This window comes from Lethenteron reissneri, chromosome 58 (genome assembly GCF_015708825.2).
Source record: "Lethenteron reissneri isolate LAM-NWPU_2019-01 chromosome 58, ASM1570882v1, whole genome shotgun sequence".
Classification (NCBI taxonomy): Eukaryota; Metazoa; Chordata; class Hyperoartia; order Petromyzontiformes; family Petromyzontidae; genus Lethenteron; species Lethenteron reissneri.
This window is the reverse complement of record NC_083836.1, coordinates 9,395,878-9,412,946: the sequence shown is the minus strand read 5'-3', so window position 1 is coordinate 9,412,946 and position 17,069 is coordinate 9,395,878. Positions and strand designations below refer to the sequence as shown.

At 46.6% G+C, this 17,069-nt stretch overlaps 1 protein-coding gene across 2 annotated transcripts in view; it reads left to right on the top strand.

Annotated features, from left to right (window-relative positions):
* Positions 1-999: 999 nt before the first annotated feature.
* The window catches only part of LOC133357587 (WD repeat-containing protein 44-like), a 51,746-nt gene continuing 35,676 nt past the window's right edge, over positions 1,000-17,069 (top strand). For both annotated transcript variants that reach the window (XM_061575584.1, XM_061575583.1), the window contains exon 1: positions 1,000-1,334. In XM_061575584.1, the coding sequence (XP_061431568.1) occupies positions 1,261-1,334 (74 nt within the window). In that variant the 5' untranslated portion in view covers positions 1,000-1,260. The remainder of the gene's footprint in view (positions 1,335-17,069) is intronic.

Below are 17,069 nucleotides of genomic sequence, written 5' to 3'. Positions count from 1 at the left end.
GAAGTGGCTTATCACGTGGAAATTTATAACAGCCCAAATACTCTAAGCGCATATTTCTAAATGTGGAGGGAATTAACGGAGGACACGGAGAAAAAAAACCACGCGACCACGGGGAGAGACATGCAAACTCCAAATATACAGGCATCAGGATCGAGATCGAACCCACAACCTCCTGATTGATCACGACTAGCAGTGATGATGATAACTTCGGCAAAACCCACATACACTACACACACTCAAGGATGGCTTTACACTTATATAATATACACACAGGGTTGTGTTGTTCTACATTAATATGTTATTAATGCATTCGCCGATAGAAAGTCTCAGATATGCAGACCATCAGAGCTCCCCTCTTTAGTAATTTTTCTCGTATGGCATTTTTGGGGATTGCAGATTACAAATTGCCGTCGATATTTTGTATCCATTGAGTAACTGTATATTAGTCTGGCCTCGTGGCCGATTACCAGTAGAGTGAGTGGCTCGCAATTGGAAGGTTGCGAGTTCAAATCCTGTTTTGAGGTTGACCCAGCTCATTATCCCACCCCTCCCCCCCGAGGTCGATAAAATTGATATACCACTTTGTGGTGAAGTCAACTGTGGTTGTCCTCGCCCTGCCACACGAACGTGGCATTTCCACCACTGGCTCAGGACTGTAAATAAGAGATCAGCACCGCTTCATTTGAGCAGAAATTTACTTGGACCATTGGATTTTAACCTGGGGTGCCCTTTCTGGCGGAGGGGTGTAAGCGAGACGTGGCCAGATTTTTTAAAGAAGGTAAATCACCTGAAACACATGATCAGACCTACGTATTAACATTATACATATTGTAACGATTGCGAACTATGCAGTAAAGGTTTAAGAGCCATGTGCCCAAGTCCCTTAGAACTTGTCAAATCGATTCCTCCTACACCACGCATTTCATTCCAGGGCTGTCAGTGGAGGCAATCGATTCCTCGTGACGTCACCACAACCAGGCCACGCCTGCCACGTGACGTAGCCCGCTTCACCCGCACATCAGCGCACAGACGAAGCCCGAGACGGCACCGAGACATTTCCAAACTTCGCGTTTAAATTACAAACCGCGACAGCCGTGGGTGAAGCCGCGGGAGAGGTTCGATTGCCGCTGCCTCCGGGCGACCGCTGCTTCGGTTTTGCGGCCTTGCGGGGCCAACAGGTGACGGTAGCCCCCGCTTTGACGGGGCAGGCCGCAGCAGGCCTCCGCGGAGCCTTACGTGTTTCCTGAGCGGCCTCCCCCCATGGCCTCGGGCAGCGACTCGGCTGACGAGGAGTTCTTCGACGCTGAGGATGACGTGGACTCGACTCCGTCGCGGTCAGTTGACAAGCGCTTGAGATAAAATAAAACACGAAACGCATTTTAAACTAATGCAAATATATTGAAGTGAAGTGTCTGGCACGCTTCCAAGACGTCTGGTCAACCCGGAAAAGTAGACCAAGTACAGCAGTCGGTTTCGCCCAACCCCGTGGTTCACAAGGCCGTGGGAAGTCGCCCACTGAACTCTTTAAGATCAAACATTCTCCACAAAAACACTGCATTTGGTGGTCCGCGGAAATGGTTTTAATGTTGAGGGTGGTCCTCGCGAGAGTGGGAAGGGCCCCCTTGCCCCAGCAGTGGCTTGAGAGATTAATTCCGGAGCTGCTGACCGTTTTGCGGTGTTTGATTTGCTTGGTTCTTTCGGTAAAGTCACGTAGAAGGGAAATAATGAAATAATAAAACGTCGTGAGAATTGTATTTTGATGTGTAATTTTTTATTATTTTATTATTTTCCTTCTACGTGACTTTACCAAAAGAACCAAGAAGATGAATCCCTGCAGTCACGAAAGCTTTAACTCGAAATTTAACGTTTTGCAGTGTTTCGCTGCAAGTGAATTTTACACAAAAACGGGATCGTTGCCTTTGCGATACCGTGATGGGGAGGAAGGCTTTCGCCCAACCGTAGATAGAACTTGGGATGACGATGATTAAGTTGAGAAACGTCTGATTGAATTTGGTAGTTGTTGATAACGCGGGTCTGATTTTGCAATGGGTGTCATACGAAGCCTATGACTAAATCATTGTAAGAAAGGTTTTTAGATAAATAGGCCTTATCTGAAATGAATTGATGCACTGAACTTAACCCGAAATGCACCCGGTCTGGTCAGATCTCAAAAATGTAAGCAGGCTAGAGCCTGATTAGTGCTTATAATGAGAAGCACAAACAGGTTGTCATTGGTGGCGGTGGGGCTGTGTGCTACGTTGGGAACAACACTTTGCAGTGCAACAAAGCGATTGCTGTACTGGGATAAGTTTCCGTGTCTTGTGGTCTCTGCCTTCAACCCGGACTGACTAGCATTGTGAAGTATGGTCAGATAACGCTCACTATCCACACTTCGTGGGGGAAGTTCTCATCCAGCAGTGGATTGGCAGAAAGCCTGGAGATGTACCTGTCGCGTCGGCAGCAGTGAGGGGGGGGGGGGGTGACAGGTGGATATTTAATTGTATGACCTGGACCAAGCCGTGAAAGTGAATACTGTCACGGAAGATTTATCCAATGATTTATCCAATCAGACCAGATTTTGTACTACCACAGCCCTTACACAAAATATTCCTCATATTTTAAAAAATTTCAATTAAAAAAAAGAAACTTTTTTTTTAACACATCCCTTAAGCCACTTAGCTTTCTGTGAGTTTTGATGGGCCACTTTGTTGAGCTGTCATTTGTGGCCAGGTCGCTTCTGAAAGATAAGTGAATACCTCAGTGGGCTTTGCTTGGTAGGATGGGTATGATTTAGTTTATTTGCATGTGTTTGGGTGATTTATTTACCTTGTACTTTGCACTATAGTACTGTAAAAAAAAATTGTACTGTTGTAACGTTCTTACTCGCCCTTACTGGACATCTACGAAAAATAGCTTCATAGCTCATCGGATTTCTTCAGTATAAATAAATATTCTGATTGATATGGGTCAATTTCGACATTCAGTGTTTAATCAGAAGTCAGGCTTGTGCTTACCCGTTTTGGCCAGTCGCAGACCTTTCTTGGGTTTCAATTGAAACTAAGGGATGCCTCCTAATTTTAGTTTTCCCTGTCGGGTTAAATACTTAGGTTAGGATTAGAGATGAGGTGTTTTGGTGTGAAGTTTGGGGTTTGAAGGTTATGCATAGGGTTTTGGGGGTCGGGGTTAGTTTGTGGTTAATTTTAGGGGTTATGGTTATGGAAGTAGTACTTAACATTACGTTTCTGCATGGACAGTATTGAAATACAACTTAAATAAAGATTAACTTGTTGAAGTGTCAATAGGGCACCACGTGATTAGATCACGTTTATTCATCACTGGTCTGGCTGTGGTGTACAGTGGATGCCACTTGGTCAGGAGTGGTGAATGGATGGGTTTTCTTTTTTAAGGAATTGGACACGGCCTCGGAAATGTTGAGTTCCCACCACAGTCAGTTGGAGCACTTCAAATGGTTGTTTTAGTAAAACAATACTTTCTAAAGTAGCAGGTTGTAATGCGTCTTTGGCATGTTGTCTGACCTTTCACTTCACCTGCTGCAGTCTTCTGGACCCTAAAAGCTATTGCCGAGGCAGATGCTCTGGCTTACATTCACTTGATAATTGATGTTATCATTGTATCTCATGCAGTGTGACATTGCATTATCTAAGCAAACGGGTTTGGACTCAAACTGGGCCAATTATAACGTTCTAAAACAAAAGGCTGCACCGAATTCGTTTGGCAAACTAACACCTTCACTTTCCCAAACTTTTCAGAAATTCCATAAAGAGTATTTATTGTAAAACGTTTGAATATGAAGGAGTACTGCCAAGGCTTTTGCCTTTATAATAAAACGGCAATATAAATGGGTTTAACTCGCATTTTGCATCTGCAGGCCACATCTTCAATGCAGATATCCAGCCTTGTGACACCACAATTCACCCACCATTTGATCCGCCCTCCCCCCAATCAGCACTTTAATTTCCTACCAATCTTGAAATGTTCAGTCTTAACTTTGCTCTCCACACTAAAACCTTCCTCTGCTGATGGTTCCAATGGCCTGCCTGCTTTTGCCCTACATCTTGTGGGGAACTTCATTGCAAAACCGATAGCCCGCATATTTAGCTCTCACCTTCTTGAGACATCCATCCCTCTTGAACGGAAAACTGGTCTCGTGTACCCTCGTAGCGGTGGAGTTAACGGATGACCCTAAGAATTACTGCCCAATCTCAATCCTCTCCCCTCTCATCATGATCTTTGGGAACATCTTAAAATCACAAACTTAATATCAGAGAATATGCCGTATTCCATCCTGAGCAATCTGGCTTTCGATAAAAACACATTCCTGCGGAGGGAGCTGGTAGGAACGTTGGGTTGCTCGGTCAATGGCCAGGGTCAACGGCGGCGTGGTGTATTCCGCAAATATGCCGAACTGTGAGGGCGGGCACAAGCCGGCGTGAGTAGGTTAAACGTTGAGTTTTATAAGGGCACCACGGGGTGACCAGCCCCTCCCCACCCAGCCCAACCCCTCCCCACCCAGCCCAACCCCTCCCCACCCAGCCCAACCCCTCCCACCCCCCACCCTGCCCCACCCTCTCCACCCATCCCCTCCCTGCACGACGGACACAATAATCCCCTGTGGGCTGGTGTAACTACTCGAGACTCTTGGCTTAATCTTCAACGGTCTTGAATTTCGTCGTTATTGCGCCATCCTATTCCGCGACTTGCATTTGACACTGAAAACTAAAATGCCATTTTTTTTCAAATTGTGCAATCGACTGACTTGGCAACTACACATCTAACCGATTCCAAATTGTTTCCAACAATTATACATCTTCTGAATGGATCCCCATTACTTCAGGGAGTTCCTCAGGGTTCTTTGCTTGGCCCTATCCTGTTTTCTCTGTCAACAATCTAGGCATCTCCAATCTGCACTGACTTTAACCTTTATGCTGATGATACAGTCCTGATGGCTTCTGGAAATTCCATGGAGAAGTTAGAAGAGCATCTACAACATGACTTGATACTGGTAGGAACCTCCTGGTTACACCAGCCCACAGGTGATTATTGTGTCCGTCGTGCAGGGAGGGGCTGGGTGGGGAGGGGATGGTGGGGAGGGGCTGGGTGGGGAGGGGCTGGGTGGGGAGGGGCTGGGTGGGGAGGGTGGGAGTGGTGGGGCTGGGTGCGAAGGGGCTGCTCACCCCGTGGTGCCCTTATAAAACTCAACGTTTAACCTACTCACGCCGGCTTGTGCCCGCCCTCAGTCTGGCATATTTGCGGAATACACCACGCCGCCGTTGACCCTGGCCATTGACCGAGCAACTCAACGTTCCTACCAGCTCCCTCCGCAGGAGTGTGATTAAAGCTGGCTAAAACTCGCCATTGACCAAAGACGGGCACTGCATCGCACACTTTCAGACGCACTTCAGCGGCCGTCTGGAACGCTCTTCCTTCCGATATTAGGAAGCCATTGGAACTACGCACTATTGCGTCTAGATTGCTTTTTGTGTTTAGTTTTTGTCTTTCCCTTGCACTTCTGATTTAGCACTTTTGGCTTTGTAAGGTGGGAAAGAAGTGCAACATACATATATACCGAGTACCAAACAAGGATCTCATCGGCGCTGACTTTGTCTTTGACAGAGGCATTTTGAGCCCCCTGAGAGAAAGAGAACCCTAGAGCTAGGGCTTGAATCTATATATATAAAATCGTTCATGTCTGTCTGTCTGTGTGTGTGTGTGTGTATTTCGGCCCATACGCACTTTCATTGGACGGCGGTTGCCCCTGGCAACGGCTAGCCACGCCTTCGCCGCTTTCATTGGACCTGGCAACGGCTAGCGACGCCTTCGCCAAGGGCTGCAGTTTCATTGGACGGCGGTTGCCCCTGCCAACGGCTAGCCACGCCTTCGCCACTTTCATAAGCTCCGTATTTAATTAAATAATAGCCATTACACAGTGTTGTTGGAGCGCTGAGGGGGGGGGGAAGGAACGCCACCCGTACCCTGCCTCTTCCAAGCCGACAATTTTAGGCGAGGCCGCAGGCTTTGCACGCTACTAGGCCTCGACACCCACCACGCCACTCTGAGGTAAATTCATCAAAGTTTTTCCTACTCTTCACTACACCCCCACCACAATGTGTGCTATTAATATTACTTTTAAACCCAACGCGCCAACAATCGATTACTTTCATGTTCACTGTACAAATACTCATTAAGCTGGGTGAGCGTACTGCCAGTCTATCATGTACACTGTAGCCTGCTTATTAAGCTCGGTGAGCGTACTGCCACTCTATCATGTACACTCTAGCCTGCTTATGAAGCTGACTGCGTGTACTGGCAGTCTATAATGTGGACTGTAGCCTGGTTATTATAATCGATTCTTTATATGTTCTTTGTACAAACAGTCATTAAGCTGCTTGAGCGACCCCAGTTCGATTCCAACTCACGCCCACCACCGCTGACGATTATTTGAAACGGACCTGGCCCTCCCCTAGGTCCACTCAGCCTCAAACGCGTAACTGCTGTCGTGTGTGAACATCGTCACTGGGGAGACAAAGGCGGCGGGGCATCGTGGATCCAAGTCCCGGGCGAAGCCGGGTCATGTGTATGTGTGTTTGTGTTTATGTGTATGTCTGTGTGTCTCTATGTATGTGTGTATGTATGTGTATGTATGTGTTTGTGTGTATGTGTGTGTGTATGTATGTGGGTTTTTTTTATGTCTTTATGTGTATGTCTGCGTGTCTCTATGTATGTGTGTATGTACGTGTGTGCATGTGTTTGTGTGTATGTATGTGTGTGTCTATGTATGTGTGTGTATGTGTTTTTGTGTATGTATGTGTGTGTATGTATGTGTGTTATGTGTCTGTCTGTGTCTGCATGTATGTGTGTGTGTATTGTGTATGTGTTTGTGTGCATGTATGTGTGTGTTTGTGTGTATGTGTATGTCTGTGTGTATGTATGTGTGTGTATGTGTGTGTATGTGTTTGTGTGTATGTGTGTGTATGTGTTTGTATGTGTTTGTGTGTTTACGCTCGCATTACACAAATGTGTTGCTGGTCTAAGGCGTTCCTCGCACAGCATTGCCGCTTTATTTTTTCAGTCGTTTACTGCCTTACGCACCCTGAAAGTCGTGTGTGTCTGTAGCAAGCGCGTGTATGTGTACCTATGGACGCGCGCGCGTGTGTTGTGTAGGGGGAACGGTAGTGTAGTGCTTAGCGTGCTGTCTGTGTCTGTGTGTGTGTGTCTGTCTGTGTGTGTCTGCGTGTGTCTGTGTGTGTGTCTGTGTGTGTGCGTGTGTGGTGTGTGGGGAGCGGTAGTGTAGTGCTTAGCGTGCTGTCTGTGTGTCTGTGTGTGTGTGTGTCTGTCTGTGTCTGTCTGTGTGTGTCTGCGTGTGTCTGTGTGTGTGTCTGTGCGTGTGTGGTGTGTGAGGAGCGGTGGGTGTAGTGCTTAACGCTACGCTGCGCTACCAACCCGGCGAACCGAGTTCGATTCCCGCTCACGGCCACCACCGGTGACGATTATTTGAACCTCCCCTAGGTCCACTCAGCCTCAAACGAGTAACTGGTGTGGCGTATTAACATCGGCACTTGGGAGACAAAGGCGGCCGGGCGTGGTAGATCCAAGTCCCGGGCGAAGCCGGGTCATGTGTATGTGTTTATGTGTATGTCTGTGTGTCTGTATGCATGTGTGTATGTATGTGTTTGTGTGTATGTCTGTGTGTGTATGTATGTGGGTTTTTTTGTATGTGTTTATGTCTATGTCTGTGTGTCTGTATGTGTGTATGTACGTGTGTGTATGTGTTTGTGTGTATGTATGTGTGTGTGTATGTATGTGTGTATATGTTTCTGTGTATGTATGTGTGTGTATGTATGTGTGTTATGTGTGTCTCTGTGTGTCTGCATGTATGTCTGTGTGTATTGTGTATGTGTTTGTGTGTATGTATGTGTGTGTTTGTGTGTATGTGTATGTCTGTGTGTATGTATGTGTGTGTATGTGTGTGTATGTGTTTGTGTGTATGTGTGTGTGTGTATGTGTTTGTATGTCTTTGTGTGTTTACGCTCGCATTACACAAATGTGTTGCAGGTCTAAGGCGTTCCTCGCGCAGCATTGCCGCTTTATTATTGCAGTCGTTTACTGCCGTGCGCACCCTGAAAGTCGTGTGTGTCTGCAGCAAGCGCGTGTATGTGTTCCTATGGACGCGCGCGCGTGTGTTGTGTAGGGGGAACGGTAGTGTAGTGCTTAGCGTGCTGTCTGTGTCTGTGTGTGTGTGTCTGTGTGTGTGTCTGTGTGTGTGCGTGTGTGGTGTGTGGGGAGCGATAGTGTAGTGCTTAGCGTGCTGTCTGTGTGTCTGTGTGTGTGTGTGTCTGTCTGTGTCTGTCTGTGTGTGTCTGCGTGTGTCTGTGTGTGTGTCTGTGTGTGTGTCTGTGCGTGTGTGGTGTGTGAGGAGCGGTGGGTGTAGTGCTTAACGCTACGCTGCGCTACCAACCCGGCGAACCGAGTTCGATTCCCGCTCACGGCCACCACCGGTGACGATTATTTGAACCTCCCCTAGGTCGACTCAGCCTCATACGAGTAACTGGTGTTGCGTATTAACATCGGCACTGGGGAGACAAAGGCGGCCGGGCGTGGTGGATCCAAGTCCCGGGCGAAGCCGGGTCATGTGTATGTGTGTATGTGTTTATGTGTATGTCTGTGTGTCTGTATGCATGTGTGTATGTATGTGTGTGCATGTGTTTGTGTGTATGTATGTGTGTGTGTATGTATGTGGGTTTTTTTGTATGTGTTTATGTGTATGTCTGCGTGCCTGTATGTATGTGTGTATGTACGTCTGTGGATGTGTTTGTGTGTATGTATGTGTGTGTCTATGTATGTGTGTGTATGTGTTTCTGTGTTTGTATGTGTGTGTATGTATGTGTGTTATGTGTCTGTCTGTGTGTCTGCATGTATGTGTGTGTGTATTGTGTATGTGTTTGTGTGTGTTTGTGTGTTTACGCTCGCATTACACAAATGTATAATGCGGGTCTAAGGCGTTCCTTACACAGCATTGCCGCTTTATTATTTCAGTCGTTTACTGCCGTATGCACCCTGAAAGTCGTGTGTGTCTGCAGCAAGCGCGTGTATGTGTACCTATGGACGCGCGCGCGTGTGTTGTGTAGGGGGAACGGTAGTGTAGTGCTTAGCGTGCTGCCTGTGTCTGTGTGTGTGTGTCTGTGTGTGTGTGTCTGTGTGTGTGTCTGTGTGTGTGTCTGTGTGTGTGCGTGTGTGGTGTGTGGGGAGCGGTAGTGTAGTGCTTAGCGTGCTGTCTGTGTGTTTGTGTGTGTGTGTGTCTGTCTGTGTCTGTCTGTGTGTGTCTGCGTGTGTGTGTCTGTGTGTGTGTGTCTGTGTGTGTATCTGTGCGTGTGTCGTGTGTGAGGAGCGGTGGGTGTAGTGGTTAACGCTACGCTGCGCTACAAACCCGGCGAACCGAGTTCCATTCCCGCTCACGGCCACCACCGGTGACGATTATTTGAACCTCCCCTAGGTCGACTCAGCCTCAAACGAGTAACTGGTGTGGCGTATTAACATCGCCACTGGGGAGACAAAGGCGGCCGTGCGTGAGTGGTGAGGGAGGGAGAGTCGTGAGGGAGGGAGAGTGCTGAGGGAGGGAGAGTGGTAAGGGAGGGAGAGTGGTGAGGGAGGGACTCAGCCGCAAAACGAGTAACTGGTGTGGCGTATTAACATCGCCACTGGGGAGACAAAGGCGGCCGGGCGTGGTGGATACAAGTCCCGGGCGAAGCCGGGTAGTACAGCTAGTACAGTATATAAGAAGTGCTGGCTGAGTGCCTATAACATAGACATTATGAACCCCCTGAGATACACCCAGCCACTTAATATTTAATATTATTAATGGAATTGTAACTCTTTTGGAACCTGGATGAAACGAGTTTTTGTTGAAGTTGCAAGCCCTGGCATGCCATAATCGTAATCATATTTGTTAAAACAGCCACGTGCTTAATTCTTGACTTAAAGCTTTCGTGAATGCAGGAATTCATATTCTTTGGGTCTTTCGGTAAAGTCACATAGATAGGTTGAAAGAAAATAACAAAAAACTACGACGTTTTGATCACAACACAAGCGATTGTCATTCCGTTGTTAGTCTCACCATTGTCATCACTTGTGTTGTGATCGAAACGTCGTAAGTTTTTTGTTATTTTCTTTCAACCTATCTACTTTAAAAAAAATCAAGATTACTATCTACGTGACTTTACCGAAAGACCCAAAGAATATAGCCACTTGCTTGTTTGAATGTGTAACAATCTACCAATCACATTAGAGATTTAATGAAGGAAATTTGATTAATTTGGATAATTTTGAAGCTAAAAAAATCGCCAATAGGCTTAGTCAAAGAACATAAACATCTACTTTCAATGCCATCATCATATTCACAAATGACATGTTTATATCACTGTGATCTGCAGCAATCACACAAATATTTTAATCATTACGATGATCATGATCAATTATCAAACGCGTCATTCACAGCAACATCATTTATTCGCGGATTCAACATCATCATCATCATCCTCAGCCATGATGGTGGAGGTCCTGGACGAAGGCCTCCCCAATCTGCCGCCACCTCTCGCTCTCCTGCGATGCAATATTTCTCCAAGCATTTACAAACGAAGAGATTTTATCGCTCCATCTCCATGGTGGATGGTTCCCTTTGGCGCGTCCTCTCCTTTGGCTGCCATGCCGTTGTTAGTCTCACCCATCACAAGTGCGCCAGCCTAGTCTCGTTTACCTATTTATTTAATTTTTTTTATTTCAGACCGCCTGTAAAAATGCCCTGGGTATGTAGTCTGCATTTTTTTATTATTCTTCTCAAAGTATATCTCATTAGAAAGCATGTTCTCCGTGAGTTTTGAAATGGCTGATGTTTTCTTCAATATTAACCTTCGTGTGTACAATGCCATCTCTGTGGATGTGTATAAGTTGACACGCATGGTGGACACACTAGAGCAGCGGTCGGGAACCTATGGCTCGCGAGCCATATATGGCTCTTCCAGTGACGGCATATGGCTCCCAGACAATTTTGAGTTGAAAAAAAAATAAAATCGGTTTGGAACTGATTTTAAAATACTTGTGATATTGCTTAATAATACTGTGTCATTTTAAAGTAAACAGAAATTAGTTTTGAAGATAAAATTTCTCGGGTCACGGGTCCCGTGACCAGAAGTCACATTAAAAGTAAGACGTATTTAATTTATTATACGTTAAAAATACTATATGGCTCTCAATGAAATATATTTAGAAATATTTGGCTTTTATGGCTCTCCCAGTCAAAAAGGTTCCCGACCCCTGCACTAGAGGGCAGTGCAGCGAAAATCCACCGTTCTGCGCTTCTGTGCTTCCACGTCTAAGGTTTCCTGCCTTCGCCAAGCCCACTCCGATCAGCGTGGTGAAGCACGCTCGGATAACCCCTCGCGGTCTGCACCGAGGCCCTTGTCCAGCAGTGCAGCGACAAAAGCCCGCTGGCGCGTGTACACACTATCTGCTTACAAAACCATCACAAAAGAAATCCGTAATCAAGTTGGGGTTTCCTTTTCGGAAGCGAATCCTGTTCCACGTTATCTCCTCGCCGCCACCTTGTCGCATCTACGTTCATGCTTATAATCGATTATGGTGACTTATAAAGCCACTCATCGTACAGTCCACAGCCTGTTTTTCGTCTGGACTTGCACTTTATTCTGAATGTGAGCCGCTCTGTTCCACCACTTTGATCTCTACTTGACATCTTGCTGCCTTCCACTGTTATTGCATCAAGTAATGGCACAGTGGCTAGCGTATTGCACTTTTAACTGGTGACTTGAGTTCGATTCCCCATCTACAACTAACCCCAATGACGAGTGATATCTGAATTGATCCTGGGCACCCCGTATTCACTCGCCTACACCAGTGTGGTGAAGTATGGTCAAATAATCCCCTTGATCGAAATGCACGAGGATGCCTTCATCCAGCAGTGGATTGATTCAGGGCTCTACATTAAATATATTTTACAAATCATTACAGAGAGACTTACATCGGTCTGTGTTCGACTCCGTACATTTTACATCTAGCTTTATATATATATCTGTTTTGCTTATTGCAAATTTAAATCCCTCGCAACCTAAGACATTCCACAACAGAGCTGTTTTGTGCCAAACATGAATAATTGTTTTGTAGAATTTTTCATTCATCAAGGATGCTTCAACGAACCTGGAATCATCTGCATGCAGAGCCTTGCGCAATGAACAGCTGTTCTCCCGCACCGTGGGTGTGAATTAATTGCTTGGCAAATTTGAGCGAATGATTTTGGTCTCTGTTTTCTATCCATTTCGGCATTCTGTTTTTTTTTTTCCTTTCTTTCCTTTGCCACCTATCCTTAAATGGTTCCTTTACTTCCAGTCTTAAGAGATTTTTTTATATTTCAATGTTGGGCAGTTTGCTATTTACTCTTGCACTGTTCTGTGTCCCCCAGGTCTCCCTGGTTGAGATGAAAATTGGTACTTTCACAAGCAACGAGTAGTAAGCAAATCCCTAAAGAGACAAATATGGATACATACATTAAATTCAATTACATCTATCGATTAGAGAATTATACAGGGTGATCCATTTGTAGATACCCAACTCATTTATAATTAATTACGCTGCTCTTGGTCAGTCCGCGACTGGTTGCGGGAGGTGTCTGTGTCGCATTGGCCGAGGTGCAACAGCTGGTGGTAGCCTTCACGTTTACCTGACGTAACCCCTACTTTATTTTCCCTGTGGGCGCCCATCAAAGACCTCTTTGTGTATGTGTACTCACGTCACACAACCGCAAGATATCGGTGACCTAAGCGTATGCATTATTGAGCATTTTAAGCGCATCACGCCAGCTATGATGAACAAAACGGGATCAGCAGATTCCTAAAATATTTAACAAGTAGATTGGCATTGGTGGGAGACATGTACAGGCCTTGAAATAAAACATAAATAAAAAACATCTCTACCATAATTTATACTTGCTATTTTAGTGGGGTATGTATAAATTGATCACCCAGTTTGTAGTTAAAGTGGTATCTAAAGCAGTATAGGTGTTTCAGTTTTAGGGTGCTGTTAACTGCGAAGGTGTTGGGATGCGTAGGGCATGAATGTGTTGCTGAGCGTGGTGGCGTATGCCTGCAATCCAGCGCTCGCTCGCGACGTCTGTTGTGTTACGCGGAGATTGGCGCATGCCGTGCAATGCCTGTCGTACTTTACTGAGATGTGCCCAGGAGGTGGCAGTACAGCAAGTGGGTTGGAATCATTGTCACGGATAGATCCAGCTCAGCATTGTCATACCTCTGGCATTGATACAAATGCAGAGGTTCACCATTGCGAGAAAGTCCGCAATCGTTGCTCTGTGATCAGACATGCCACACCATGGGAATGTGGAATTTCCACCGCTGCCTCGAGACCACCGACAGATATTATCGCCCCCACAAGCTCACTGGCGAACGTGGACACGTACATTTTTGACAAGAACGCAGCTGGACGGGTAGCGAAACGTGTCCATTGTTTGCCGCCTTTAATTTACCAGTTAAGAGCCCACAGAGACAGTGACGCCTTTGTTAAGCACACTCATCGCTAACAATGCTCGTTAACTACACAGCCTCAATGGGTGCCCTTGAAGGTTTGTGTGTCTTAATCAAAGTCACGATTAGGTTAACCCCAGGGCTGGGTAACTCAAGTCCAAAGGCGTATTTAATACCAGCCAACATCAAAGCTTTACCAATTCACGCGCAAGCAATTACTCCCGCCTTTGTGCCCGTCATGCTCAATTGAGTTTTTTTTTACTGCCGTACCCTAGCCACCTCCCCTTGCTCTCGCACAGCCTTTAAACCCGATGTATCCCTCCTGCTGCTGCTGCTGCTGCTGGAGAGCGTACTTGTGAATCCGGCTGGGTAGCACGGTGGCCGCTTGGAGAACTCGACTTACAATGCAACGCTGTGAGTTCACATCCCGCTCGTCCGTTCTACTCCTCTCCTCCGTCGTTTAAGAGCCCTCGGGGTAGCTGAAATGAGGACCACATTGTGCTCGAGGAAGCGGGGGTATTGGGAAGAAACCCATCACACATATTAGGGGGGTAATGCTAAAGCCCAGCGCAGGTAGATTCAATAATCCATTGCTGTACTGCCATCTCCTAGCAACCTATGAAAGTGGAGATGATCATTGTCCCATAATTACACTTAAATGTATTACGTACATCCTTTTGTCTTTTCGTGAAATACAAAACCTCAAAACCAATGTAGAGTCAACTTACCAGGCATATTGCCAATTCCATTGCCCAGATCTGTATGGTAATGGAGTGGGAAACATTTTCAAAATGGCATTCTTACATATAAAAATAAATATCCTAGTCCGCTTCTCTTGATATTCTATGATTTGTTATTCAAGGTCATGATTCAACATAAAAAAAAAATTGTGGTGGATTGTAGCAGCTTTAGTGCCTGTCAAGGGTAACTTGAACTCTAATTACATGTGCACAAATGGAACAATCAATTCTCACATGCGCCGTGCATTCCGCGTATCGCGAGTGTGAACACACATATATATTTCAATCGGTGCAATGTTGCACTGCTATTTATACAGCGTGATAAGCATGCAGGAATCAATGTGCATGCGAGATGTGTGCTGTGCCCTCCTTTTTTGCACCGCGCTCGTTTGTTCCCGGGCCCACGTTTCTGTGCACAAAGTCCCCCTGACACAATTTAGGGCTCTTCCTTTAAATGTTTACTATTTCTCCAATTTGATCCCGATTTTATGAACGGCGTCACATGGTCACAAGACGGAAGTAGCCATTCAGATCTCTTGCAGAGCAGTGCGCGCACCCTTTGTGTTGTAGAATGACCTACCATGAAGCGGATATCTCATAGCTACCACTAAAATCCCTTTAACTTCACATTTGGTGCACACAGTTGAAAGCAGCACTTTCCCCACCCACCATGCCGCTGAGAGCAATGTTCATCTCGGGGTGTCCCAACCAGTGTTTTTAATTCTCCGAGCTGGAATTGTGCCAAATGAAGGTGCAACCAAATGTAATGGGATGGAGTTTTTGTTGTATTGTGTATTCAATCGTGAACAGGCTGAGATCATCAAATCACCATACTTGAAAACCCGGTTTAATCAGAAGCCACTGAAACTTGGATTCCAATCCAGGATCTCGGCGGGTGCCACCTCAGCGTTGTCGCGGTCTCTGAGCCGCCCGGCCACCTCACGGTGTGGAGGCTCTCGAAATGTGCCAGCCCGGCCAGCCTCGCCCGGCCCGGCCCCTTATTACCTGCCGCTTGCGCTGTTCCCCCTTTCGCACGCCCGCCCGCCCGCCCGCCACCATGAAAATGGCATTGGGCCTATGTCTACTCGGACCGAAATGTCTTTCGATTTGCTCAGCCAGACAGTGACGGTGGGTCCCCCGAGGCTCAACCGCCAAGGCGCTTTAGCGTCCTCGGGAGAGAAGCGGCGGCGCTGCTCGCACAAGAACGCGGCGTCGCCCTGTTGTCGTCTGGCGCACGCGTCTGTAATCACATTTAAAGCAGATTTCCTTATCTTTGGTTATGCACGTTGAACGGTACCCCGAGGAACGATGCTCACCCAGCGTGGCGCCTCGGTAAAAACCACTCGCGAGATTTACTGCGCCACACGCCACCTGCCTACTACAAAGAGCCAGCCGCCGACAACAGACATTGTTGGCGGCGGCGTTGCGCGTGCGTGCGCGCTACCTTTCTGCGCTGGAGCTATTGATTTAATTTGTTTATTCGCAGTGTGAGGCTGGAGAACGAGCGAAGGACGGCCGCGCGCCGCCTCGCCGGGCAAAAGCAATCTCGCGCGTTCAGGATGAAAACGGCGTTTGTCAGTAAAGTGAAGTCAAGGTGTTCGCGCGGATGTGAGCCCCGTGCTCGATTTTGCACGCTTTCGTTCTTGTCTGGTGTCACCCTGAGCCAGCGATGGAAATTCCACATTCTCATGGCATGGCCGTGGTCCCGGTCCCATCTCTGTTGACTGACTCACAAAGGTGTGTGCATTTTTAGTGACCCCAATAAAGGTGATGATCGGAGTAGTCCACCCAACAGATTAATTACGGCTGTCCCAATGTCATCCCGATTGTCATGAAATTAAGTACCCGTTTTGATTACTCGCAGAGCATTGCATACCCCGTATCAAAGTCCATAAATTTACAAAAAATAATGAACAACCAAAATAACAGCCCTTTTGAGGGTTGTGCGAAGCCTTAACCAGATCAATAATGCGGGGGATGTAGGTCCTGTTGAAATGTTGTACGCCCCTATTGTAGCAGCCTGCCAAAGGCAATGCCATCCTTGCAGGACCGCCCTGGCCTGAAACTACATCAGTGATCTGTGAGATTTTCTATAAGTGTCCCTGACAAGGGCGATGTTGAATAACCCTTGCCGGGTCCCTTTGCTTGCACACCGAGGCCAAAGATGCCCGGTAGTTGTTAAACAAGTGCAGCCACACTGAAAATGTAAAGAAAATTCCAAGAAATGTAAAACCGCGATCCGAAAGCCAGAATCGGGTAAACATCACCACAGAGCAATGATGACGTGGTTCCAGCTGCGTTGTCACGCTGCGCAGAAACGTCACGTGCCAATGCAAGTCCCAGTTCAGAAACTGTACTGTGCAGTCAGAATCAAAATCTTTATTTATCCTGGAGAATTCTGATGAGTGATGAAGCAATTTTTTTTTACAGATGTCCAGTAGAGCCGGGTCAGAAAGCTACAATAACAAACAACACCAAAAACGATCGGAGTGCAGAGTATAAGAAACGTAAACAAATAACTTAAAATAAATAAAGTATATAATTTAAAATGGTTACAGGCGTGGGTCAGAATACATTCATTCGGAAGCTCCGGGAAGGCAGCAAAACAACAGCAAAAACAGTCGCAGACCGCACCAAGACAACACACAGTCCCCTCAATAAAATTGCACATTAAAATTGAACTATCGATACACGGGTAAGTAACTGCTGTGGCATTCTAACAACATTGCCTTGTGGATTTTGGTGGTTGCATGTTTTTTCCTCAGCT